A 26758-nucleotide genomic window follows, 5' to 3' on the forward strand; every position below is an offset into this window, starting at 1 on the left:
AGTAAATGGAGTTGGAGTTTATTATGCTAAGTGAAGTCAACTAATCCCCAAAAAACCAATAGCCAAATGTTTTCTCTAATATAAGGAGGCTGATTCATAAAGGGGATGAGAGGGGCAGCGAGGGAGGGTTAGACAAACTCTAGATAAGGCAAGGGGAGGGAGGGGAAGAGGAGGAATGGGGTTAGGAAAGGCGGTAGAATGAGAGGGACCCTTACCCTGAGTACATGTATGGATGGTGTGACTCTACTTTGTGTACAACCAGAGACATGAAAAATTGTGCTCTATTTGTGTACTATGAATTGAATTGCATTCTGCTGTCATATATAACAAATTAGAATTAAAAAAATAATGTGGGAGCCTATGAAATCCTCAGAAAAAGGTTTTAAGAAAAAAAAAAAAACTTGGGCTGGGGTTGTGGCTCAGTGGCAGAGCATTTGTCTAGCACATGTGAAGAGGCTCTGGTCTCAATCCTCAGCACCACATAAAAATAAACCAATAAAATAAGGCGTTCTGTCCATCTACAACTAAAAAATATTTTAAAAAGAAGAAAAGAAAAAGAAAATCTGCATATTTGGGATCTTTCCATTTTTCTTCCCTGTGCCCATCTGGAGAGAAGAGAAAGACATTTAGAGAGGAACTTAATAAGGAAGAATCCTAGAATGTAAGAAAAGAAAAAAAAAAAAACATGTATGTCCCACAGCAACTTGCATTTAAAGTGACACCCAGGGTCAGTGTCTCAAGACAGGCAGGGGAGGCGGGTGTCAAACACAGCGCCAGCCTGGCCGCCTTCCCAAAGGAAGCTTAGGTGCTTTGCGGCTGAAGGTGAACTCGCAGAAACCCTGGGCCTGGCCAGAGGCCCCATTACAGGACGTGAGTCATCCTTATGCCTTAGGAAGTCACCACGGGACCACAGGTGAGGGCTCCTTGGGACCCTGTAGTGCTCGCCGCGGAGCCACAAATAGTTCCTCACTCGCACACTCGGGGATTTAAAAACACTTTCTTCCCCCTTTCCTTTCAGAGTTCCCAACCCTGACGGATGGCTCCCTTGAGGGAGTCCCTGACACTGAGGGCCCCCTTGTAGGTGGCCATGGGAGGTGACCAAGCTCCCCTCTGTCCCACAGACAGGTCCCGAGATTTGACCTTTTATCCTGATGATCCATGAGACTTGGCCCAACTCTCCAGGGAGTCTAGTGGCAGTCGCAGACAGGACAGTGCAGGTCCCCAGGGGAAGGAGATCCCAGACTATTGGGAGGCGCCATCTCATTCTACTCTAGGGCGCTGCACACTCCAGCACACACGGACAGTACACCAGGGGCGCAAAGCGTCAGCATGATGGTCGCTGGTCAAGGAACGGGAGGAGGAGGAGGACTCAGAGCCTGATTTTACAGGCCCAGAGGGAAACCAAACTCCAAATTCTGAGCCCCGATCCACAGTTTTCCACAATAAAGATGCGCAGAAGGTGCAGCTAGTGCTCCAGGCTCCAAAGGCTGGGGGAGAAGAGTACCCAGGACCAGCTGCCTCAAAGTCACGGTATTTGTCTCACAGTTCTAGGGTCAGAAGGCCAAAACCCAGGTGTCCTCAGGGCCAGCCCCCTGCGACTTGTGGGAGGTCCTCCCTGGCCTCCTTCGCCTGCAGGGGGATGGCCAGGATTCCAGGGTCTGGCAGGAGCCCAGTTCCTCCCGCTCAGCCCCATCTCCACGGGGCCTCTCCCTGCCCACGTCTGGGTGCATATGTCCCCCTCTGGGAGGTCACAAATCACACTGCATTGGGCCCACCCTGATGGCTTTGCTTGCTTGATTGCCACTATAGAGACCGACTCCACAGAAGGTCACATTGTAGGTGGGGGACGAGGACTTCAGCATACCTTTGGGACACTGGAGGACCATAATGCAGCCTGGGCGGGTGGGTGGGGGAGAGGTCACCAGCATGGAGCCTTCTCCGATGACAGACGTGTGCCAGTCCAGCAGGGGCGATGGAGGCGGGGGGGGGCGGGGAACGGGGAGCCCAGGTTTCCTGGTGGCCCCTCAGGAAGAGGGTGGGAGGGGGTGAGGCTGGGAATGTCCCACGGGGCTGGATGGCCTCCCGCTCTGGGGCCCACAGAGGGGCTTTGGGGTGACCCTCTGACTTCCAGGGGGACAAGGGAACCCAGACCATCAAGACACCCCAAGGTGGCTCCGTCAGGGCCAGGAGGGGCGCTCGGGGATGCTCCTAGAAGCCGGCCCCCTGATGGCCGTGGACGTAAGAGGATCTGAGACACGAGGCCAGGCAGTGACAAGGACGTCCTGGGAAGGCAGATGCGATTGTCAAGATGGAGAGCGTGATCGGACTGGCCGCCCGTGGGCCCGACCCGGGAGACCTGGGAGAACAGACGTCTCCGGGGGGGGGGGACAGGAGGGCAGCCATGGGGCGTCTCTGAATTGGCACAAACAAAGAAACCCAGGAGCGGGGCCCGGGCTGCGGTCAGAGGCCCTGGGAGGAAGCCCTGCGCCCTCCCCAGGTGGCAGCCTGAGTCGGCTTCCAGTGCCGGTGGGATGAAGGGACTGGGACCCTGGGAGAGGGACCTACACGTCACAGCAGGGGTGTCCAGGAGCCATTCCTCAGCCCTTCTGCCAAGGCCCCCCCCCCCACCTGGGTGCTGTGCTGCCTTGAGCTGGCTCCTGACAGCCAGGATGCATTCCCTGACTCCTTGTTGTTGCTGTTGCTGTTCCTGTTTGTCCTGGGGGCTGAACCCAGGGCACCTGGCCACGGGGTCCACAGGGAGCCACCACCCCCTTATCACTTGGAGACGGGGTCTCCCTGCGCTGCTGGGAGGAACCTCCAACTTGGAATCCTTCTGCCTCAGCCTCTCAGCAGCTGGGCTGCAGGTGTGCGCCTCTGCCCTCCAGCGGTTAAGGTCAAGGAGGGCGTTTGCATTTGAACAAAGCCATTTAAAATGTAAAGGACACTTGGGACAACTTAGATATAAGAGATAATTACTATCAAAAGTCCCTTTCACTTACTTCATGTATCACTCTGCCCTTGAGGTTCACAAGTCTCCTGGGTTGGATTGTGTCCCCATAGTGTGTGGGGAAGTCCTAACCCCTGCACCTCAGAGGGTGACCCCATTTAGAGTAGGGCCACTGCACACGGGAGCTGTTAAGATGAGGTCATTGAAGGGGGCTGGAATCTGTTAGGTCTGGTGTCCTCATAAGTCAAGGAAGAAGAGAGGAAGGGGAGACTCCAGGGAGCAGAGGCCCTGGGACAACGGAGGCAGACACTGCGGGTGCCTCTGAGGAAGGCCCAGGATGGCCACAAACTCCAAAAGCGGGACAAGGGAGGAAGGCGTCTCCCCTACAGGTGTCGGAGGGAACCTGCTGCCCAGGGCTCCAGGTGTGACTTCCGGCCTCCAGACCTAGGAGACGGAGGAGGCTGTCCCTCTGAGCCCCTGGTCTGCCCTGTTCCTGAAGCCAGTTTTTGTCAGCGTTTTCCCTGCGATGACTGAAGGGACCCAGCCAGAACAGTCCTAGAGCAGGACACCTTCACCCGAGGGCTCACCGGTCCCAGGTCTCAATCCGGGGACATCCAGCTGGTTCCTCAGGCTCCAGGGGAGGCTGGACATCAGGCAGAGGGTGTGGCGGAGGGAAGCAGCTCACAGGACGCCCAGGAAGCAGACTCCCCTCCCCAGACACCAAGTGTATCCCCAGCCCCGTCCCCAGTGCCCCGCTTCCTCCAGCCACCCCCGGCCTCCAGTGACCTCAGTTAATCCCCTCAGGGGTTAATTCCCTGATGAGGCCAAGGCTGTGGCCCAGCCATTTCTCCCCCAGACCTTCCTGCATGGTCTCACAGGTGACCTTCGGGGGGCCACCACATCTGAACACACCAAAGAGCTAGGACATTAAAACACGCTGTCCCTGGCATCGACCTTGGGGGGGACGGACACACCCAGGGCCACTGTGCAGCTCTCCTGAGGTCCCAGCTCACTGGCAGCCTGACCTTGGCCATGGTGCTGTGTTGTCACCTTGGAACCCGGCAAGGCCCCAGATTGCGTCTTTCTTCACCGACGGCCAGTTGTCACCTATTACCTGCCCAGCACCGCCAAGGGGCCACAGACCACTGCCCTGAACAGAATCCTGGGACACAGGATCTGGGTGACTATGGAAACTGGGGACCCAGCCTGCCACACTGAGCCTCCTGTGAGCATGGGGACACCTGGGGAAGGGGTTACAGGAGTCCTGACCAGGCGGGGCCCGAGATCCATGGTGATGAGAGAAGATCAAACAGATCCTCTATCCTGATCCCCTCCCATCCTGGACATGACAGTAAGCGATGACATCCAGAGGTGAGGGCAGACACCAGGCCATCCTCAAAGGGGGAGGGAGCCATGATTCCTGGGACTTTAGGACTGTTTTCCAGGAGGGTGCACAGCTCTGGTCCCTGAGGGGTAGCATCCCAGGGACAAGGACCAGGACCAGGCTGCCATCCCGCTGCAGGGCCAGCAGAGGCCTCAGTCCTGAGCACCAGGGAGCAGCTTGTGGCCCCTGCCCGCGACCTGGGAGGGCTCCCCGCAGGGACCCAGGACAGCCCAGGGGACACTCTGACTTCTGCCCAGGAAACCAGGACCCCACAGTCCAAGCCCCTGGCTCCCGCTGCAGACCCCAGACAGGTGACGAGGGGCTGGGGGGAGCTACATGTGGGGGAGACAGAGATGGCCACCAACAGGACACACACAGACACAGGCCTCGCAGGAGAGCCTGGGCCTCGCCGTTTATTTGCAAAATGTTTACAAAAGTAGAAAAATAAACACTTCACTGGATCTGAGAGTCACACAAATAAATAAGGCCACGTGGAGGGCTGGGGACAATAAATTAAGGAGTGTCGTCGCTGCACAGATGAGACCTGGGATCCCTTGACGGCTCAGCAGGGTGTGGGTCAGACGCACAGGTGTTCACTGGCCACACACTTCAGGTCGCGCACCAGGAGGCGGAGGAGGTTGAAGGTGACAGAGGCCTGGAGGCAGGCGGGGGACTCCTGTGGGGACGAGGGGCTCAGTGGCTGCCGTGGCAGGCCCAGCTGCTCCACCTCCGTCCTCTGCCACCCACTCACCTTCTCGGGGGCCTGCCGCAGCCTCTGCAGCCAGTGGGACAGGAGGTGGCGGTGGCGACCCTGGGGCCTGAGGCCTGCCGTGGCCTGAGCCGGGGCCTGTGGGCAGAGGAGGGCGTGTGAAGTGGGCCTGGGCACAAGGGACGTGTGGTGTCACAGCCATGACCCAGCCGCCCAGGACCCCAGGACGCACACAGGCCTGCAGCTGGGACTGGATGTGGCCCAGCATGTGAAGGGGCTGGTCCAGGACGTCCCCCAGGGTCGAGTTGGCCATGGTCCCCAGGACCCGCAGCGTCAGGGCCAGCTCTGCCTGCAAGGCCACAGGGCGCTCCCACACCTGAGGGGACAGAGACAGTGAGAGGCCTGCCTGAGAGAGAGCTGGGAGGGGACAGGGAGGGAGGGCAGGGAGAGGGAGGAGGAGGGGCAGGGAGAGGCCACAGCAGTGCAGGCAGCAGGATGGGGAGGGACAGTGGGCAGGGAGGGACAGGGACCCTGAGAAGGACAGGGTCCCCTGGGAGGCGCTGAGTGGGCGCAGGAGGCCAGGCTCTGCCAGCTCACCTGCAGCTGCCGCAGGTCCCAGGGCCTGGGGAAGAGCGGGGAGGGGCACTCGAGGTCCTTGAGCAAGAGCGACTCCTCCTGGGGAGCAAGGGCACAGGTTAGCCCACACTGGAGGGCGAAGGCTAGACCACAGCAGGGACCCGGAGGGGCCAACAGTAGGAAGAGGGCAGGTTCCCTCAGGGAAGGGCAGGCTCCCTCAAGAGAGACCTCAGGTCACCCAGAGCAGCCAGAACTCGAGGGAGCCCAGGGAACACAGGGCAGAGGCCAGTCCTGAAGGGAGGCTGAGGGCCACCCACAGAGCTGCACGGGGAGGCCCAGGGAGGAGGCCAGGGCACAGGCAGGAGGGACAGGGACACTCACAAAGGCGTCTCTGGCCTTCCTGAAGGCCTGTAGCTCCCGCGGGGCCAGAGTCTTGAACTGGGCCATGTCACAGTCCCTGGCATCTGGGTGGGCACTGAGGGCACTGGGCACAGGGACTGCCCGTGTCCTCGTCAGCACCACAGACATCAGCGTCAGGAGGAGCGAGCAGCCTCCAGCCGCGCCTGGACCACGAGAGGACAGGGTCAGGGGCTGGGGATGCGAGGACAGAACGGGGACTGGGGACGGTGACCGGGCCATGCTGTGGGGCTCACCCAGCTTCATCCTCGGGTCTGGTGGCCGTCAGCGATGGGATCACAGGGTGCACCTGCGGCTGTGTCCAGGCTCTCTCCCGAGGTCCTTGGGTCTGGGTGCTACAGTGTCCCCAGCTTCTGTCCCCGTGGTGCAGGGTGGACTGTCCCTGCAGCTCCATGGGGCAGCTTTTATCCCTGCTCAGGGCAGCCCCAGCTGATGTAGGAAAAGCGAAAATGCACCCAGGCCTGCGCTGGCCACCAGGGGAGCCCAGGCTGGGGAAGCCCGGGGGCGGGGCCTCGCACAGGTGAGCAGCTGAAGTGAAAGGGAAAGGGACAGGACTCAGCCTGGCCACCGCAGGAGACTCCCAGGAACTCTCAGCCCTGGGGCGGCCCCGGGTCACAGGAAGGGGTTCCAGTGCCTCCTGGGAGGGACCCAGGACTGGGGTGCACAGAGAGATGGGGACCAGCCTTGGGCAGGGTGTATCCTGCACGGACGAGATGGCAGGGCACCCCAGGGAACGGCTGCCCTGAGGACTGCAATTCCGAGAGGGGGAGACCCAGGGCGGAGGCTGCGGGCGGGGAGGGTCAGGAAGGGAAGGTCCAGAGTGAGGAGGCCACAGCCCAGAGCAGGCCAGGGACAGAGCCTGGAAAGAACTCGAAACTGTCCTTCCTGTCCTTCCTGGGCACTGCACCTGGCAGGGGTAATTGGCAACTGGGCAGCTGCCCTGTGCTGTGTCAAGTAACAGAAAACAAAACTGGAGAGGCAGGGGCACAGCAGGGCGTGTGCAGCAGGCAGGTCCTGAGGAGAGACTCTGAGCACAGAGCCAGGGGAATGAGGGACACAGCCCACATAGGGAAGGAGAGCCACCCCTTCTGCTGAGCCCTGTCATGTCCAGCTCTGCTCCAGGTGCCTCATCTCACCTGGCACTGGACATGCACATTCACACCCAGGGAGCACTGTGGCTTGCCTCCTTTTGCAGTAAGTAGCAAACTGCAGAATCTCAGAGAGGTTAAGAGACCTGCCTTAGGACACACAGCAAGAAGAGGTAGGTCAAGACTGTGAGTGTGTCCTCTGACACTTGGAGGCCAATCCCAGTCTCCCTTGTGCTTGGGTCTCCTGGACCTAGAGCTCATGACTGTGAGAAAAGACAGTCCTCTGTGACACTTGCCTCCATCCCAAAACCTATGTCCCTCATTCACACTTCCAGGAAATGGATACAGTCAAAGTCTCTGAGCTCTGATTCATACAACTGCTTCCAAATCGAGAGCAGGACATGCCCAAGGCACCTCCCAGTTCAGTTTCCAGTACAGGAGCCTTAATCCTGCCTGGAGGAGACACTGTACCCACTGCAAATTCTGCACATTGTCACAGATTGGAAATTCCAAGCATCAGTCCCTGTTTGTCTTAGTGTGAGGCTTAGTGTGTGTAGTGTGTGTGTGTGTGTGTGTGAGAGAGAGAGTGAGTGAGAGAGAGAGTGAGTGAGAGAGAGAGAGAGAGAGAGAGAGGATGTGTATTCCTGTGAGTGTGAGTGTGTGGTGTGGGGATGGGACCCAGGGCCCTGCCCGTGCTGGTCACTGCTCTGCCACTCTTCCACATGCCCTGTCCTTTGCTTGGACAGTCAGCCCAGGCAGTGACCTGCAGTCGCTCTGGAGCTCGAGGACTCTTGGCTTCCATCCTGGCTCCAACCTCAGGAGCTGTGTGGCCTTGGGGAGGAGGCTGCAGGTGGCAGCCAGGAGGGCTAGTCCCCTGGTTTGGACCAAGAGCACTAATCCGAGTATTTCCGGACCTATGCGCAGGCTCCTTTGATGGAGGTCAATTGGGAAGCCCCGTGGATGTCAGCAAGGACCTTACCAACTCCACTTCCAGGTGTGCTGCTCCTTGCAGGAGAAGCAGCCGCCCTCACTGTGCAGAGGAGGAGACTGAGCTCCCACAGAACTCACTCTCCTGGAGTCACTCTAACTGAATGGCAGGGTCAGAACTGAACCTCGCGTCCCCTGATTCTGGGCATCAGTCCTTCTTGCTGTCGAGGGCGAGTCCAAATGAAAACACAGAACAGAAAAGATGGAAGGCAACACTGTGTATGACTGTAATAAATTAACAACAGGGTCAGGAGCGCTAACAGGGACTTCACAGTACAAGGAACACACGTGTAACAGAGTCCAGGGAAGACACTAATCCAGGACCAGGTGCCCTTCACTCCCAAGTCCCTTTGGGAATGGGGGCCTTTGGATGTCCCTCAGAGACTCAGAGATTCAGACTCTCAAGGCGGCTTCCAGGGTCCCAATCAAGGGACACAGTTCCTGAAGTGGGTTGAGGTTCCTGGCAACCTCAGTGTTGAAGGCAGTGAGGGTCGTGCCCAAGTTCATGGCTCTTCCGTGACCCAAGCCACTGGAATAACTCCAGGTCACTCATCCACGATAAAGCCCCGCATCCTGGGGACCCACAACTTCTCTCAGGGAAGAGCAGGGTGCCAGTGGGTCCTGGTGGGGCCAGTGTCTGGAGCCTCAGCGTCCATTGGCATCGAGACCCGCCAGGTCTAGGGCCCAGCCGCCAGTGGCTTCAGGTTCGGGATCCCCGCCAAGCCCAGCAGGTCAGACACAGGGTCCCGAGTGCGCCACCAGCCTGAGGTCCCGCGTGAGCAGGCGCAGCAGGTTGAAGATGACAGAAGCTTCATGGCAGCGAGGCGAGTCCTGGAACCCAGCAGGAGTCAGGACTGTCCTTCCCCAGGACCTCCTGACAGGGCCCCGTGGCCCCCAGGGTCCTCCTTATCCTTCCACCCGCTGCTGTCCCCTCCGTGGGAGCCCTGCACCGCCCACTGCACTCACAGCTCTGCGCGGTTTGTGACGCCTCCGCGGTGGCCTGGGGGACTTCCTCCTGGAGCCCTGCGGGATCAGCTGGAGCTGCAGGGGCGACGCGGGTCAGTGGGGCAGCCGCCGGCCCCAGCGTCCCTCCTAACCAGACCCAGACCCAGATTTCGTGGGCGCCACGAGGACGAGAATCGCTGTCACTCACGCAGGTCTCCAGGTCGCGTCCCGCGGCCGCCAGCAGCTGCAGGGTCTGGTCGGTGCCAGGGAGCATCTCCGGGTGTCGCAGGCCACTCAGCACCCTCTGGGCGTCCGCGATGCTGCGGGCCACGTGGCGCAGCCCAGCACAGGACTGGGGAGACCCGATGGCAGTTAGAGTCGCCGCGCCAGCGCCCCGCGCCCCCTCCCAGGCACCTGGCCTCACCGAGGGCCGCGGATGGTCCCTCCGGGGGCGGAAGGAGCAGTTGAGTGGCCTCCAGCTCAGGGTCTCTTCCTCCTGCGGGACAAGCGTCAGGGGAGGCTGGCACCTAATTGTGGAGCTCGCGAGGATGTGGGGACGCGGCGCGGGTCTGGCCAGGTGGCTCCCCCGTGGTCCCCTGGGCGCAGCAGCTCTGCGATCCGATCCGGGGTCGGGGCTGAGATGTGCCCGTGCTCCCCAGGCCCTGTCCGGCGCCGCCACCCGGACCCCTGTCGCCCAGCGCGATGAGCCCCTCCGCTGGCGCCCAGCCTGGGTGGTGCTGGAGCTCGGGCTCTGGGGAGCCTCCTCCTCAGAATCCTGCAGCACAGTCCCAGTGGCGCGGCTCAGCGGTAGGTCGCAGGGTCGCTAGGGACATGGGTGGGGGCGCGCTGGCCGCTGGTGGGCTCAGGGCTGGGCGCAGGGGTGGAGGGCGGTCCCCACTCACGTAGCTGTCCCTCAGAGCCTTGACCGCCGCCAGCGCCCTCGGGTCCAGAAAGCGGTAGTGCGACAGCAGGCAGCGCCTGGGCACTGTCCCCCTGGAGTCCGACGCCACACCCAGTGTCCACAGGACCCACAGCCACAAGGCCACCCAAAAAGCTCCGCTCCTGGGCCTCATCTCTGCTCCTGCAGGAGGCGAGGACGTCAGGGAGACCCAAGGATGAGCCTTCCAGGGCAGCCCCCTGCCTGTGGTTGAGTGGAGGGGTCCTCAGAGAGCATGCGCTGTAGGCATGCACCAGACAGACCGCGTGGACCCCGAGGCCCTCTGTCCTCTCAGCCTCTGGCCCCTCGCTCTTCACCTCCGATGTGCACTCGATGCCTGGAGGTGCCTCTCTCCGTCTCCTGTGTGGTGTGCAGAGTGGTGTCCACCTTCTGCAGTGGCCTCAGGGCCATCCATGGTGACTTTTATGTGAGTGGATGAGAAGCCCTTCCCCGCCAGGCTTCCCCGTCCCAGGTACCCTTTTCGCAACGTCATCGCTGGCCCCAGGCCCGCGTGGGATCCCTGCCTGGCTCAGAGGACTTTACCCTACAATGGTCTGGTGCCAGTCTTGGCTCATCTCTTGCTCCAGGGCAGGTGGCCTGGACGCCTTTCCAAACACAGGTTTGTCTTTTTGCACCGCCTGCTTCTCCTCCTGCACTGAGGAGCCACTGGAAGCCCACCTTCCCTCTCACCAGGCCACAGCTCGGCTCCCTGCCCACCTGTCCAGGTAGCCGCCTGGGAGCTCACCCTGCAGTGGTCCTGCCCCCGTCCTGGGCCTTGGGGTTACTCGGGCGTCTCTTCTTCTTCCTCCCTTTCCCTGCCTTTTCTTTGTCTCTGCTGCACACACACTTTCCTGTTCTGATATTAAGTCATATTCATTTCTTTACTAATTATAGAAGTAGTGTGAGATTCTTCTGGAGAACTAGAACCATGGACTGTTCTTAAGTGTCGCTTAGAATGACATTGCCAAGGCAGGCGGGCATCTCCCACGGGCAAGGCCCATCCTACCCTCTCCTCCTGTGTTCACTGGGTTTTCTCCCCCAACACTGTGGGTCGATCCTCCTGGCCGCCACTGTATAAATGAGCACACTGAGGCCCAGAGAGATTATGAATCCTGCCCAGTCTCATGGGTTAGTGGATGTGGAGTGGGGATTTGATGGCAGTTGTCTGGTTATGGTTGGAGATGGTTGCTGTCTACTGTCCCTATTAGAATGGTTGAGGTATTTTCTAGCAAATCATCCAGGCTACAGAGATTGGTGTGATTGCTTTGTGGTGGTCATCTAACCTAAGCAATTCCCATCACAATGAATCTCAGTCCTGGACATCTTGGGGGAAAAGATGCTGTGTTGTTCCTACCAGATTGGAATGACAGGCATAGATTGCCTTCTCAGCAGTACAAAGGGAGACCTGAAAGGTTTTTAAAAATAAACAAAATGTAAGGTTTGTGATATCTTCAGTTGCTGGGTCAAACCTCACCTGAAGCCTTACTTCTCGATTTTGTACGCCTTTAAGTTCTTCGTGGCACAAGCCAGCATTAGTTTGGAGTTTGACTATTTATTTGCCATTAAAGTGTCCAAACTGGTATGCAGCATAGAACTGAAATAAAATCATATGCCTCCAAAGATTGAAGTACTAGAAGTAAACTTGGAATGGCTGGAAGAATGGACTATAAATTTCAGATGAAAACTATTGACAATTGCCAGGTGTGGTGCTACATGCCTATAATCCCATCAGATCAAGAGGCTGAGGCAGAAGGATTGCAAATTTGAGGCTAGCCTCAGCAACTTAGGGAGGCCCTAACCAACTTAGAGAGACCCTGGATTAAAGTACAAATAAAAAGGAATGGGCATGTAGCTCAGTGGTAAAGTCCCTCTGGGTTCAATCCCCAGTACCAAAAACCAAAACAAAAATTCAGAATTTATGGACAATCAGTGATACAGATCTGAGCACTACAATGCAGGATATTAAGCTCAAGTTGTGGGCAATAAAAATAATGTTTAACACCATCCTAATGGAAAGCCTTCTTGTACAAGAGCCCCTGCTTGAGACCTATACTCTTAAACAAAACAAAACAAAACAAAACTTTAGGAATTTAAGCAACAACCAAAGAAGAGAAATTCTGGAGCATGTACTTGTGAGTCTAACACAAAAATGATCTAGAAACTGGGTCACCAACACTGTTGGTGTGAAGGGGATCTGGTGCCACTGTTTGACTGTCAGTTATAAAACAAACCATGAATCTCTGAGGACATTTATTCCAGAGAAATCAAAACGTAGCCATTCAATAGCAGAGTTGTTTGCTATTTAAATGTTTCTAATAGCCTTATTTGTAAGAGTGGATCTGGGAAGCCAAGGTGTCCTTCAGAGGGTGAACGGCTGCACCAATTCCAGCTCATAGAGACCAGGAAATAGGAATGACGTATTGAGGCCTGGTGCCCTAGGAGGAGGAAGAGGGAGGGAGGCCGGTGGGCGTGGTTACAAAAAGGCCTGCTCAGGGATCCTCGTGGGATGGAGGGTTTCTGTGTATGGTTCCTTTCCTATTCCTCTATTTATTTATTTTTAATTTATTTTTGTACGAGGGATTGAACCCAGGGGTTCTTTAACACTGAGCTAGACCCCCAGCCTTTTCAATTTTTAAATTTTCTTTTGAGACAGGTCTCATCAAATTGTTGCAGCTGGCCTCCAATTTGCCATCCTCCCGCCTCAGCCTCCTAAGTCACTGGTATTACAGGCTTGTGCTCCAACACCCTCAGCTCTTTACATCGTTCCTTACAGCAGCCTGTGAATTTTTCATTATGCTGACACAAATTTTAAAACTGTCAGGGAAAAATAAAATCTACAGGAAACGGAGGGCTTACTCAAAAGGTTAACCAGGGGAACGTCAGCAGGGTTAAGGGAACTGACAAGGGCTGGTGATGTACCCCAGGGCGGAGCCACAGGGGGACTGTTACTGACAAGGCCGAGAGGGTGGCTTTAGGTACAGGGACATAGCCCTAGACGTGGCCTTGCTGGGAGAATCTGAAACAAACCTGCTGTCTGCGCTCCCCGTGGTCTCCTGACAGCGCCTCCCAGTGACTGAGTCTGCGGGCCAGAGGGAGGCCAGCCTGGGGCTAGGAGGGCTCAGCAGAGACAGCAGCGCTGTGGCCACGCGGCAGAGGTCAAGGATAGTAGCTTCTCAGCCATCATCAGCAGGTCTAGCGGTCAGAGCAACATCCTCTCACAAAATGCTGGGGGGAAGCCGTGAGAGTCTCCATCCCGGGGCTGGGGATGTAGCTCAGTTGGTAGAGCACGTATGTCACATGCACAAGGCCCTGGGTTGGATCCCCAGCACCACCCAAAAAGTAGAAGAGAGTTTTCATCTCAAGTGTTGGCTACTCGGGTAGAGTTCATTCTCTTGTAAGAAATTAAAAAACTATTGTTTTAGTTGTAGATGGACACGATACCTTTATTGTATTGATTTATTTTTATGTGGTGCACACGTGCTGGGCAAGCGCTCTACCACTGGGCCACAGCCCCAAGGCCCCTTGTGTCACCCTTTTAAGAGTCACAGTCACTCTCTTCCCAGTTCAGCACTTCCAAAACTACTGGCATTCGCTAATCTGCTCTTCATTTTTGTAATTTTGTCACTTCAAGAATGTACAATACACCAGGCACAGTGGCACACACCTGTAATCCCAGACACTAGGGAGGCTGAGGCAGGAGGATCACGAGTTCAAAGCCAGCCTCAGCAACGGCGAGGCCCTAAGCAGCTCAGCGAGACCCTGTCTCTAAATAAAATACAAAAAAGTAGGGCTGGGGATGTGGCTCAGTGGTCAAGGGCCCCTGAGTTCCATCCCTAGTAACCCCTCCCAAAACAGGATGTAAAATAGAGTTGGGGTGGTATCTGCACATGTGAGGTACTGGGTTCAATTCTCTGCACTGCATATAAATAAATAAATAAAATAAAGGTATTTTTTAAGAAGTATGTAAAGTAAATGGAAACATCCAGTATGTAACCGTCTGGTGTAAATGAAAAAAAAAAAAAACTGGACATGATTCTTTAGAAGTTTACCCAGACAGCTGTAAATATCAAGAGTTCATTCATTTTTATTACTGAGTAGTGTTTGTGTTAATCAGGTTTTTTTTCCTGTCACTGTGACCAAAAGACCCGAGAAGAACAACTGAGAGAAAGACAAGCTTATATGGGTTCATGGTTTCAGAGATTCAGTTCATAAACCACCATCTCCACTGTCCTGGGCCCAAGATGAGGTAGAACATCATGGCGGAAAGGCCTGGTGAGGAGCCTGCCCTACTCAAGCTGCCAGGAAACAGAGAGAGGAGGAGACAGGGGACCAGGTATAATTCCCCAAGGGCACACCATAGTAGTGACCCTGCGTGTCCAGCCATGCTTCACCTGCCTACAACCACCACTCAGTCTTTTCCACTTATTAATCCATCAAATGGATTAATCCACTGTGTAGGCTACAGTTCTCATCATCTAATCATCTCACCTCCATGAACACAGGAACTTTTGGGGGACAACTCATAAGCAAACCATAACAGTGTTCCGTGGCACGGATAACCACTCATCTACAGAAGGACATGGTTATTTTCTGGTTTGGGGCCATTGTAAATGAAGCTGCTATAAACATAGGGTTTGTCTTCATTTTTCTGAGATAAATTCTCAGTAATGCAATTATTGAGTCACGTGGTAGTTGCATGGTTAGTCTTTTTTTAAAAAAATTCTTTTAGTTATAAATGGACACCATATCTTGATTTTGTTTATTTATTTGCATGTGGTACTGAGAATGGAACCCACTGCCTCCCCTGTGCGAGGCGAGTGCTCCACCCCTGAGCCCCAACCCCAGCCCACATGTTAATTTTGGTTTCCAGAGTGGCTGTACGATTCGAAGTCTCACTAGCAATGCGAGAGTGATCCAGTTTCTCTGTGTCCTCACCAGCACTGGGTCTTACCGCAGATTCTTTTAGCTGTTGTATGGAATGGGATCTCATTGGGGTTTTTAACCCATTAAGTTCCACGTTTTTGTTTCTGAGAATATTTCAATGAAATTGATGAAGCTGCAATAGGTTACAAATCATCATCTAGAGCTTACATACCCTTGGTGTATATATTCATCTATATATAAATATAGAAAACAGATATATGATGTCAAATGTTCTAAACATTTGCCTATTACCTTTCTCAAAATAATAGACCTCAAAAATATAACAATTATTTTAAAGTTTCACTGCTCACAATTTATGGGTATTCTACGTCGGGGATGATGGGACAGGACAAGCACTTGCCTAGCTTTCTCCAGCCCTGAGTTCCATTCCTAGTACCAGAATCAAAGAAAGAAGAAAACAGAAGAAAGAAACAACAATAGTATTAGAATCTGTTAATATCGACAATTAAAGTCATTGAAAGAAGACACATATTTTTACAGCACATTACAGCGGTATCACACACCTTTGAAATATCATTTATAGTTTTTGCCATCTCCAATGTATAGTAGTTATTAGACGAGTTGCTGTATCTTGCTCCTTAACACATCGATGAAGAGACACTTATATTACTGTATCACAAAATTCTTTTTCTGGTTTGGTAATTTTGTTTCAGTATAATTAGCTTCCTTCATAATCCTGTGTGTTCACCACTCCACCTGGTGACCAGGGACAGGTGTTCTTTAAAACTACAATTATAGAGCCAGGGACAGTTGCACACACCTGTAATCCCAGTGGCTCAGGAGGCTGAGGCAAGAGGATCTTGAGTTCAAAGCCAGCCTCATCAATGTCAAGGACCTAAGCAACTCAGTGACACCCTGTCTCTAAATAAAATACAAAATTGGGTGGGGATGTGGCTTAGTGGTCCAGTGCCCCTGTGTTCAATCCCTGGTAGGAAAAAAGAAACCCCAAAAACCCACAATTTTAAACCAATATGTAATTGTAGCAAGGCTGTAGGATTCAAGATTAATACATAAATGTCAATTGCTTTCTTGTGTAATTACAATGCACAATTTGAATTTGCAATTAAAAGAACTGTTTATAGGGCTGAGGATATAATCATGGTAAACCCCATACTTAGCATATACAAGGTTTATATCCAGTCCCCACAAAAAACCACCATTTACGTTAGCACCCCCCAAAATGCAATACTTACAGACAAATCTAACACAACAGGTATAAGATCTGTGTTAGCAAAACTACAAAGCCCTAATGAAAGAAATTACATATATCTAAAAATTGAGAGATCTTCCATGTTCATGGATAGGGAGACTCAATATTGTGAGAAGTCAGTTCTTCCCAACTTCTTTTTACACAGTCAGTGCCATCCAACCCAAACCCCGGCTTGCCGGGGTGCTCAAAGCCCTGGGCTTATCCCCAGCACTGAAAAAAAAAATCAAAGCATGTCATTTGAGGATACTGATAACTCAACAGTTTGTAAGGAGATTCAAAAGACCCAGAAGACCAACACAATAGTAAGGCAGACAAGCAAAGTGGGTGGATTGGCATGATCTAAGCTGAAGACTTCTTTCAAAACTATCACGGTCAGCACAGGGGGGTGTTGGCCAAATGACAGGTGGATAGATCAGTGGAGCCCAGGATAAGAACAACATAAATGTGGTCCACCGAGTTTTGAAAAAGGAGAAAAAAAAATCAACAAAATGGAGAAATGATAGGTTTTTATTATTTTCAACAAATGGTGCTGAAACATTTGAACATCACATGCAAAAATAATAAATAAATAAATCTAGACACAGACCCCACACCTTTCACCAAAATGGACTCAACATGTAGCATAAACCTAAATGTACAACGAAAAACTAGAACCTCCCTAGAAGACAACATGGGGAACATCTAGGTGACCTTGGGCTTGTTGATGGCTTTTTGGATACAATACGAAAGGCATCATCAAAACAACTAAAACTAAAGCTAAAACTAAAAATTTGGAATCATGGCTCTGAGAAAGACACTGTTAAGATAATGGGAGGGAAACAGGGTCCCTTCTCCCAAACCCACTGAAAACCAAGGCTTTGATCAACATGGGGGGATACGTCAATGCCAACCAGTAGGAGGCTGGTTAGTCAATGATCCTGTTGGGGCCGAAGCTGGGACGGGCTGGTCTCTCCACGGCCACTCTCCCTGCTCCTTCCTCCTGCTCTGGATGGAGGAGGCTGGCCTTCGGCCCCTAAGAGACCTTAGCAGTAAAGCCAGGGAGAGGGACAGGAGGGCAGGGTGTTTGTTCCTCCCGCTTCCTCCCTGTGGCTCGACCCAAGCTGATCTGTTCCTTGACCCACCTGTGGGACTCTCCTTCCCAGGGCCAGCAACCAGATCCTCCTCTTGCTCCTTCCTTTAGGGCAAGGGGTGCCCGCCCAGGCCCCTGCTGGCCCTAGGAACTTGCACTGTCCCTTGTCACTCCCCTTCAGGACACAGTCCTTTTGTAAATGCTCCTGGTGTCAACCTCGCCTCAAATTATCCTAAATTGATTGGGCCAGCTGTTTCCTGCTGGGCCTTAACTGATACACTGTAATTAAAGAAGATGCAAACAGAGATCAGGAAGACACCTGAACAGCAGCTACCAAATGGAGGAAAGCCTGCTTCCAGTTGGAGTGAAATTGCTCACAGAAAGGCAAAGAACAGGAGAAATAGTTACAAATTGTTAAAAATAGGTCTGCCTCCAGGAAGGGGGACTCAAGGCTTCCTCCAACTGTCCAAGTGGAGTTTTTATATCAATGTTTGTAAGAAAGTGTCACCTCAATAATCAGAAATGGTACACACAACTCACATTTTGGAAAGTTTTTATCTGGAAAACTGATGCAGAGGTGGGCTGAAGGGTGGGGACATCATAGGTGAGGTCTTTATTTTTTCTTTTGTGATTTTCTGTTTGCAGGCTTTATTCTGTGAACATGACTGGGTACCTTCACCAAAGATGGAGACCAACTTGATTCAAAACTAAAACCCACAGATTGACCTAGACAGACCCAGAGATGCTGAGCTGAACTTTGGTTGTAAAAGGAATAAAAAGAGGGATGGATCTCAAAAAGGAGAGAAAGAGGGAGGAAGGGAGGGAGGCAGGAAAGAAGGAAGGAAGGAAGGAAGGAAGGAAGGAAGGAAGGAAGGAAGGAAGGAAGGAAGGAACCGAGAGAAGAGACTGGTGAAATGAAGACAGACAGCAAAGTAGACCCTGAGAAGCTTCAAGGCGGCCATGGCAGCAGAGGAGAAGCCTTGAAGCCACCTAGTGTGTCCTTCAAACCCCGAGATGATCTGGATGCAAGAAAGCTTAACGCACAGACTGGAGCAGGTGGTTGCTTGCTCAGGGTCGGTTATGAAGGTGGAAGAAAGATAAGGACAAAGAGAAAGGACAGAGGAAGAGCAGAGACTGAACTTGGTAGCCAGGGACAGACCAGGAGCCACCTCTGGCTCAGGACCATTTATTGGGTAACCCTGGCTGGGATCCTGGGGACTGGAGCCAGCGCTGACGTTCAGAAAGGATCCCCAGGCTGGGGAAGCCCGGCTAAGAGCTCCTCCTCATAAAAGCCACCCCATGGCCCGGGCAGGGAGCAGTGTGGAAGATGGTCGTCGCTCAGATCACCACAGAAGACAGTGGACGGTGGGTCCTGCAGCAGCCCGAGGCAGGGAAGGGAGACACAGGTGAGGAGTGAAGGGAAAGAGCGCAGCGGTGGAGACCGTCGAGGTCCACGAGGTCTGTCCCTACATGGGATCAGCCACGCTCTCTGAGGACGAGACCCCTCCACTGGAACCACAGGCAGGGGCTGCCCTGGAAGGCTCATCCTTGGGTCTCCCTGACGTCCTCGCCACCTGCAGGAGCAGAGATGAGGCCCAGGAGTGGAGCTTTTTGGGTGGCCTTGTGGCTGTGGGTCCTGTGGACACTGGGTGTGGCGTCGGACTCCAGGGGGACAGTGCCCAGGCGCTGCCTGCTGTCGCACTACCGCTTTCTGGACCCGAGGGCGCTGGCGGCGGTCAAGGCGCTGAGGGACAGCTACGTGAGTGGGGACCGCCCTCCACCCCTGCGCCCAGCCCTGAGCCCTCCAGCGGCCAGCGCGCGCCCATCCACGTCCCTAGCGACCCTGCGACCTAGCGCTGAGCCTCGCCTCTGGGACTGTGCTGCAGGATTCTGAGCAGGAGGCTCCCCAGAGCCCGAGCTCCAGCACCACCCAGGCTGGGCGCCAGCGGAGGGGCTCATCGCGCTGGGCGACAGGGGTCCGGGTGGCGGCGCCGGGCGGGGCCCGGGGAGCACGGGGCACATCTCAGCCCCGCCCCCTCGTCGCAGAGCTGCTGAGCCCAGTGGAGGACAGGGGAGCCACCTGGCCAGACCCGCGCCGCGTCCCCACATCCTCGCGAGCTCCACAATTAGGTGCCAGCCTCACCTGACGCTTGTCCCGCAGGAGGAAGAGACCCTGAGCTGGAGGCCACTCAACTGCTCCTTCCGCCCCCGGAGGGACCATCCGCAGCCCATGGTGAGGCCAGGTGCCTGGGAGGGGGCGCGGGGCGCTGGCGCGGCGACTCTAACTGCCATCGGGTCTCCCCAGTCCTGTGCTGGGCTGCGCCACGTGGCCCGCAGCATCGCGGACGCCCAGGCGGTGCTGAGTGGCCTGCGACACCCAGAGATGCGCCCTGGCACCGACCAGACCCTGCAGCTGCTGGCGGCCGCGAGACGTGACCTGGAGACCTGCGTGAGTGACAGCGATTCTCGTCCTCGTGGCGCCCACGAAATCTGGGTCTGGGTCTGGTTAGGAGGGACGCTGGGGCCGGCGGCTGCCCCACTGACCCGCGTCGCCCCTGCAGCTCCAGCTGATCCCGCAGGGCTCCAGGAGGAAGTCCCCCAGGCCACCGCGGAGGCGTCACAAACCACGCAGAGCTGTGAGTGCAGTGGGCGGTGCAGGGCTCCCACGGAGGGGACAGCAGCGGGTGGAAGGATAAGGAGGACCCTGGGGGCGACGGGGCCCTGTCAGGAGGTCCTGGGGAAGGACAGTCCTGACTCCTGCTGGGTTCCAGGACTCGCCTCGCTGCCATGAAGCTTCTGTCATCTTCAACCTGCTGCGCCTGCTCACGCGGGACCTCAGGCTGGTGGCGCACTCGGGACCCTGTGTCTGACCTGCTGGGCTTGGCGGGCATCCCAACTCCAAGCCATTGGCCGCGGGACCCTGGACCTGGTGTGTCTCCTGGACAGTGAACGCTGAGGCTCCAGACACTCTTGGAACACTGGCTGCACCTGGCTCCACCTGTACAGGTGCAAGGAGCGCCTCACTCTTCCCAGAGAGAGGACTCAGGTCCCTGTGGTGCGGGAGCTCCTCCAAGACCAATGCAACAAAACAGCCTTGAGCCTTGCTGAGACCCTCCTGGCCCTGACGCTGGGGTGGCCAGGAATCTCAACCTTCTTCAGGAATCATGTCCCTTGATTGGCACTCTGGATGGCCGCCGTAAGACTTTGGGAATCCATGACGCTCCCATCAGTATCCCAACAGCCCATTCCCTGAGGGACTTGAGAGTGAAGGGCACAGGGTCCTGGATGACCATCCTTTGCTGGACTCTGTTACACACGTGTTGCTTGTACTGGTGAAATCCTGTATTTGCTCTTCTGACTGCTCATGTTAATTTATTACAGTTATTGAACAGTGTGGCCTTCGCATCTTTTCCTTTCTGTTTTCATTTGAACCTAAACTCCACAGCAAGAAGGGCTCATCCAGGGAATCAGGGGACCCGAGGTTCAGTTCTGACCCTGCCATTCAGTTAGAGTGACTCCAGGAGAGTGAGTTCTGTGGGAGCTCAGTCTCCTCCTCTGCACAGTGAGGGCGGCTGCTTCTCCTGCAAGGAGCAGCACACCTGGAAGTGGAGTTGGTAAGGTCCTTGCTGACATCCACGGGGCTTCCCAATTGACCTCCATCAAAGGAGCCTGCGCATAGGTCCGGAAATACTCGGATTAGTGCTCTTGGTCCAAACCAGGGGACTAGCCCTCCTGGCTGCCACCTGCAGCCTCCTCCCCAAGGCCACACAGCTCCTGAGGTTGGAGCCAGGATGGAAGCCAAGAGTCCTCGAGCTCCAGAGCGACTGCAGGTCACTGCCTGGGCTGACTGTCCAAGCAAAGGACAGGGCATGTGGAAGAGTGGCAGAGCAGTGACCAGCACGGGCAGGGCCCTGGGTCCCATCCCCACACCACACACTCACACTCACAATAACAAACTCACACTCACACAGACAAAAACAGTGTGGTGCCGAGAGATTTGCAAACTGTGACAATGTGCAGAATTTGCAGGGGGTACAGTGTCTCCTCCAGGCAGGATTAAGGCTCCTGTACTGGAAACTGAACTGGGAGGTGCCTTGGGCACGTCCTGCTCTCGATTTGGAAGCAGTTGTATGAATCAGAGCTCAGAGAGTTGGACTGTGTATCCGTTTCCTGGAAGTGTGAATGAGGGACATAGGTTTTGGGATGGAGGCAAGTGTCACAGAGGACTGTCTTTTCTCACAGTCATGAGCTCTAGGTCCAGGAGACCCAAGCACAAGGGAGACTGGGATTGACCTCCAAATGTCAGAGGAAACACTCACAGTCTTGACCTAACTGCTTCCTTGCTGTGTGTCCTAAGGCAGGTCTCTTAACCTCTCTGAGATTCTGCAGTTTACTACTTACTGCAAAAGGAGGCAAGCCACAGTGCTCCCTGGGTGTGAATGTGCATGTCCAGTGCCAGGTGAGATGAGGCATCTGGAGCAGAGCTGGACATGACAGGGCTCAGCAGAAGGGGTGGCTCTCCTTCCCTGAGAGGACTCCGTCCCTCATTCCCCTGGCTCTGTGCTCAGAGCCTCTCCTCAGGACCTGCCTGCTGCACACGCCCTGCTGTGCCCCTGCCTCTCCAGTTTTGTTTTCTGTTACTTGACACAGCACAGGGCAGCTGCCCAGTTGCCAATTACCCCTGCCAGGTGCAGTGCCCAGGAAAGACAGTTTCAAGTTCTTGCCAGGCTCTGTCCCTGGCCTGCTCTGGGCAGCAGGTGGGGAGGGGTGGGGCGCTGTGGCCTCCTCACTCTGGATCTTCCCTTCCTGACCCACCTCACCCGCAGCCTCAGCCCTGGGCCTCCCCCTCTGGGAATTGCAGTCCTCAGGGCAGCTGCTCCCTGGGGTGCCCTGCCATCTCTTCCCTGCAGGGGAAACCCTGCCCAAGGCTGGTCCCCATCTCTCTGTGCACCCCAGTCCTGGGTCCCTCTCCGCAGGCACTGGAACCCCTTCCTGTGACCCGGGGCCGCCCCAGGGCTGAGGGTTCCTGGGAGTCTCCTGCGGTGGCCAGGCTGAGTCCTGTCCCTTTCCCTTTCGCTTCAGCTGCTCACCTGTGCGAGGCCCCGCCCCCGGGCTTCCCCAGCCTGGGCTCCCCTGGTGGCCAGCGCAGGCCTGGGTGCATTTTCGCTTTTCCTACATCAGCTGGGGCTGCCCTGAGCAGGGATAAAAGCTGCCCCATGGAGCTGCAGGGACAGTCCACCCTGCACCACGGGGACAGAAGCTGGGGACACTGCAGCACCCAGACCCAAGGACCTCGGGAGAGAGCCTGGACACAGCCGCAGGTGCACCCTGTGATCCCATCGCTGACGGCCACCAGACCCGAGGATGAAGCTGGGTGAGCCCCACAGCATGGCCCGGTCACCGTCCCCAGTCCCCGTTCTGTCCTCGCATCCCCAGCCCCTGACACTGTCCTCTCGTGGTCCAGGCGCGGCTGGAGGCTGTTTGCTCCTCCTGACGCTGATGTCTGTGGTGCTGACGAGGACACGGGCAGTCCCTGTGCCCAGTGCCCTCAGCGCCCACCCAGATGCCAGGGACTGTGACATGGCCCAGTTCAAGACTCTGGCCCCGCGGGAGCTACAGGCCTTCAGGAAGGCCAGAGACGCCTTTGTGAGTGTCCCTGTCCCTCCTGCCTGTGCCCTGGCCTCCTCCCTGGGCCTCCCCGTGCAGCTCTGTGGGTGGCCCTCAGCCTCCCTTCAGGACTGGCCTCTGCCCTGTGTTCCCTGGGCTCCCTCGAGTTCTGGCTGCTCTGGGCGACCTGAGGTCTCTCTTGAGGGAGCCTGCCCTTCCCTGAGGGAACCTGCCCTCTTCCTACTGTTGGCCCCTCCGGGTCCCTGCTGTGGTCTAGCCTTCGCCCTCCAGTGTGGGCTAACCTGTGCCCTTGCTCCCCAGGAGGAGTCGCTCTTGCTCAAGGACCTCGAGTGCCCCTCCCCGCTCTTCCCCAGGCCCTGGGACCTGCGGCAGCTGCAGGTGAGCTGGCAGAGCCAGGCCAGCCTGGCCTCCTGGGCCCACTCAGCGCCTCCCAGGGGACCCTGTCCTTCTCAGGGTCCCTGTCCCTCCCTGCCCACTGTCCCTCCCCATCCTGCTGCCTGCACTGCTGTGGCCTCTCCCTGCCCCTCCTCCTCCCTCTCCCTGCCCTCCCTCCCTGTCCCCTCCCAGCTCTCTCTCAGGGAGACCTCTCACTGTCTCTGTCCCCTCAGGTGTGGGAGCGCCCTGTGGCCTTGCAGGCAGAGCTGGCCCTGACACTGCAGGTCCTGGGGACCATGGCCAACTCGACCCTGGGGGACGTCCTGGACCAGCCCCTTCACATGCTGGGCCACATCCAGTCCCAGCTGCAGGCCTGTGTGAGTCCTGGGGTCCTGGGCGGCTGGGTCATGGCTGTGACACCACACGTCCCTTGTGCCCAGGCCCACTTCACACGCCCTCCTCTGCCCACAGGCCCCGGCTCAGGCCACGGCAGGCCTCAGGCCCCAGGGTCGCCACCGCCACCGCCTGTCCCACTGGCTGCAGAGGCTGCGGCAGGCCCCCGAGAAGGTGAGTGGGTGGCAGAGGACAGAGGTGGAGCAGCTGGGCCTGCCACGGCAGCCACTGAGCCCCTCGTCCCCACAGGAGTCCCCCGCCTGCCTCCAGGCCTCTGTCACCTTCAACCTCCTCCGCCTCCTGGTGCGCGACCTGAAGTGTGTGGCCAGTGGACACCTGTGCGTCTGACCCACACCCTGCTGAGCCGTCAAGGGATCCCAGGTCTCATCTGTGCAGCGATGACACTCCTTAATTTATTGTCCCCAGCCCTCCACGTGGCCTTATTTATTTGTGTGACTCTCAGATCCAGTGAAGTGTTTATTTTTCTACTTTTGTAAACATTTTGCAAATAAACGGCGAGGCCCAGGCTCTCCTGCGAGGCCCGTGTCTGTGTGTGTCCTGTTGGTGGCCATCTCTGTCTCCCCCACATGTAGCTCCCCCCAGCCCCTCGTCACCTGTCTGGGGTCTGCAGCGGGAGCCAGGGGCTTGGACTGTGGGGTCCTGGTTTCCTGGGCAGAAGTCAGAGTGTCCCCTGGGCTGTCCTGGGTCCCTGCAGGGAGCCCTCCCAGGTCGCGGGCAGGGCCACAAGCTGCTCCCTGGTGCTCAGGACTGAGGCCTCTGCTGGCCCTGCAGCGGGATGGCAGCCTGGTCCTGGTCCTTGTCCCTGGGATGCTACCCCTCAGGGACCAGAGCTGTGCACCCTCCTGGAAAACAGTCCTAAAGTCCCAGGAAACATGGCCCCCTCTCCCTTTGAGGATGGCCTGGTGTCTGCCCTCACCTCTGGATGTCATCGCTTACTGTCATGTCCAGGATGGGAGGGGACCAGGATAGAGGATCTGTTTGATCTTCTCTCATCACCATGGATCTCGGGCCCCGCCTGGTCAGGACTCCTGTAACCCCTTCCCCAGGTGTCCCCATGCTCACAGGAGGCTCAGTGTGGCAGGCTGGGTCCCCAGTTTCCATAGTCACCCAGATCCTGTGTCCCAGGATTCTGTTCAGGGCAGTGGTCTGTGGCCCCTTGGCGGTGCTGGGCAGGTAATAGGTGACAACTGGCCGTCGGTGAAGAAAGACGCAATCTGGGGCCTTGCCGGGTTCCAAGGTGACAACACAGCACCATGGCCAAGGTCAGGCTGCCAGTGAGCTGGGACCTCAGGAGAGCTGCACAGTGGCCCTGGGTGTGTCCGTCCCCCCCAAGGTCGATGCCAGGGACAGCGTGTTTTAATGTCCTAGCTCTTTGGTGTGTTCAGATGTGGTGGCCCCCCGAAGGTCACCTGTGAGACCATGCAGGAAGGTCTGGGGGAGAAATGGCTGGGCCACAGCCTTGGCCTCATCAGGGAATTAACCCCTGAGGGGATTAACTGAGGTCACTGGAGGCTGGGGGTGGCTGGAGGAAGCGGGGCACTGGGGACGGGGCTGGGGATACACTTGGTGTCTGGGGAGGGGAGTCTGCTTCCTGGGCGTCCTGTGAGCTGCTTCCCTCCACCACACCCTCTGGCTGATGTCCAGCCTCCCCTGGAGCCTGAGGAACCAGCTGGATGTCCCCGGATTGAGACCTGGGACCGGTGAGCCCTCGGGTGAAGGTGTCCTGCTCTAGGACTGTTCTGGCTGGGTCCCTTCAGTCATCGCAGGGAAAACGCTGACAAAAACTGGCTTCAGGAACAGGGCAGACCAGGGGCTCAGAGGGACAGCCTCCTCCGTCTCCTAGGTCTGGAGGCCGGAAGTCACACCTGGAGCCCTGGGCAGCAGGTTCCCTCCGACACCTGTAGGGGAGACGCCTTCCTCCCTTGTCCATTGGAGTTTGTGGCCATCCTGGGCCTTCCTCAGAGGCACCCGCAGTGTCTGCCTCCGTTGTCCCATGGCCTCTGCTCCCTGGAGTCTCCCCTTCCTCTCTTCTTCCTTGACTTATGAGGACACCAGACCTAACAGATTCCAGCCCCCTTCAATGACCTCATCTTAACAGCTCCCGTGTGCAGTGGCCCTACTCTAAATGGGGTCACCCTCTGAGGTGCAGGGGTTAGGACTTCCCCACACACTATGGGGACACAATCCAACCCAGGAGACTTGTGAACCTCAAGGGCAGAGTGATACATGAAGTAAGTGAAAGGGACTTTTGATAGTAATTATCTCTTGTATCTAAGTTGTCCCAAGTGTCCTTTACATTTTAAATGGCTTTGTTCAAATGCAAACGCCCTCCTTGACCTTAACCGCTGGAGAGCAGTGGCGCACACCTGCAGCCCAGCTGCTGAGAGGCTGAGGCAGAAGGATTCCAAGTTGGAGGTTCCTCCCAGCAGCGCAGGGAGACCCCGTCTCCAAGTGATAAGGGGGTGGTGGCTCCCTGTGGACCCCGTGGCCAGGTGCCCTGGGTTCAGCCCCCAGGACAAACAGGAACAGCAACAGCAACAACAAGGAGTCAGGGAATGCGTCCTGGCTGTCAGGAGCCAGCTCAAGGCAGCACAGCACCCAGGTGGGGGGGGGGGCCCTGGCAGAAGGGCTGAGGAATGGCTCCTGGACACCCCTGCTGTGACGTGTAGGTCCCTCTCCCAGGGTCCCAGTCCCTTCATCCCACCGGCACTGGAAGCCGACTCAGGCTGCCACCTGGGGAGGGCGCAGGGCTTCCTCCCAGGGCCTCTGACCGCAGCCCGGCCCCGCTCCTGGGTTTCTTTGTTTGTGCCAATTCATAGACGCCCCATGGCTGCCCTCCTGTCCCCCCCGGAGACGTCTGTTCTCCCCCAGGTCTCCCGGGTCGGGCCCACGGGCGGCCAGTCCGATCACGCTCTCCATCTTGACAATCGCATCTGCCTTCCCAGGACGTCCTTGTCACTGCCTGGCCTCGTGTCTCAGGTCCTCTTACGTCCACGGCCATCAGGGGGCCGGCTTCTAGGAGCATCCCCGAGCGCCCCTCCTGGCCCTGACGGAGCCACCTTGGGGTGTCTTGATGGTCTGGGTTCCCTTGTCCCCCTGGAAGTCAGAGGGTCACCCCAAAGCCCCTC

At 56.5% G+C, this 26758-nt stretch overlaps 4 protein-coding genes across 4 annotated transcripts; 2 read left to right on the forward strand and 2 right to left on the reverse strand.

The window, feature by feature from the left end:
- Positions 1-4908: 4908 nt before the first annotated feature.
- Positions 4909-6279, reverse strand: LOC308637851 (interferon lambda-3-like; the record flags this gene model as incomplete). The annotated part of the gene is made up of 6 exons (XM_081274705.1): positions 4909-5007; positions 5083-5178; positions 5273-5416; positions 5638-5715; positions 5998-6179; positions 6270-6279. 6 exons carry the CDS (start codon positions 6277-6279, stop codon positions 4909-4911), a joined length of 609 nt encoding a protein of 202 aa, XP_081130831.1.
- A 2561-nt stretch (positions 6280-8840) lies between these two features.
- On the reverse strand, positions 8841-10401 carry LOC308637852 (interferon lambda-4-like; the record flags this gene model as incomplete). Its single annotated transcript, XM_081274706.1, has 6 exons — positions 8841-8939; positions 9075-9149; positions 9262-9405; positions 9478-9549; positions 9956-10134; positions 10308-10401. 6 exons carry the CDS (start codon positions 10399-10401, stop codon positions 8841-8843), a joined length of 663 nt encoding a protein of 220 aa, XP_081130832.1.
- An 8139-nt stretch (positions 10402-18540) lies between these two features.
- Positions 18541-20083, forward strand: LOC308637853 (interferon lambda-4-like; the record flags this gene model as incomplete). Its single annotated transcript, XM_081274707.1, has 6 exons — positions 18541-18619; positions 18794-18972; positions 19375-19446; positions 19519-19662; positions 19775-19849; positions 19985-20083. 6 exons carry the CDS (start codon positions 18541-18543, stop codon positions 20081-20083), a joined length of 648 nt encoding a protein of 215 aa, XP_081130833.1.
- A 2494-nt stretch (positions 20084-22577) lies between these two features.
- LOC308637854 (interferon lambda-3-like) lies at positions 22578-23957 on the forward strand (the record flags this gene model as incomplete). Its single annotated transcript, XM_081274708.1, has 6 exons — positions 22578-22587; positions 22678-22859; positions 23142-23219; positions 23450-23593; positions 23688-23783; positions 23859-23957. The coding sequence occupies 6 exons, from the start codon at positions 22578-22580 to the stop codon at positions 23955-23957; spliced, it is 609 nt and encodes a 202-aa protein (XP_081130834.1).
- Between the last annotated feature and the right edge of the window lie 2801 nt (positions 23958-26758).

The sequence above is a fragment of the Spermophilus citellus genome (assembly GCF_964194105.1).
Source record: "Spermophilus citellus genome assembly, chromosome: 18".
In the NCBI taxonomy this organism is placed as follows: Eukaryota; Metazoa; Chordata; class Mammalia; order Rodentia; family Sciuridae; genus Spermophilus; species Spermophilus citellus.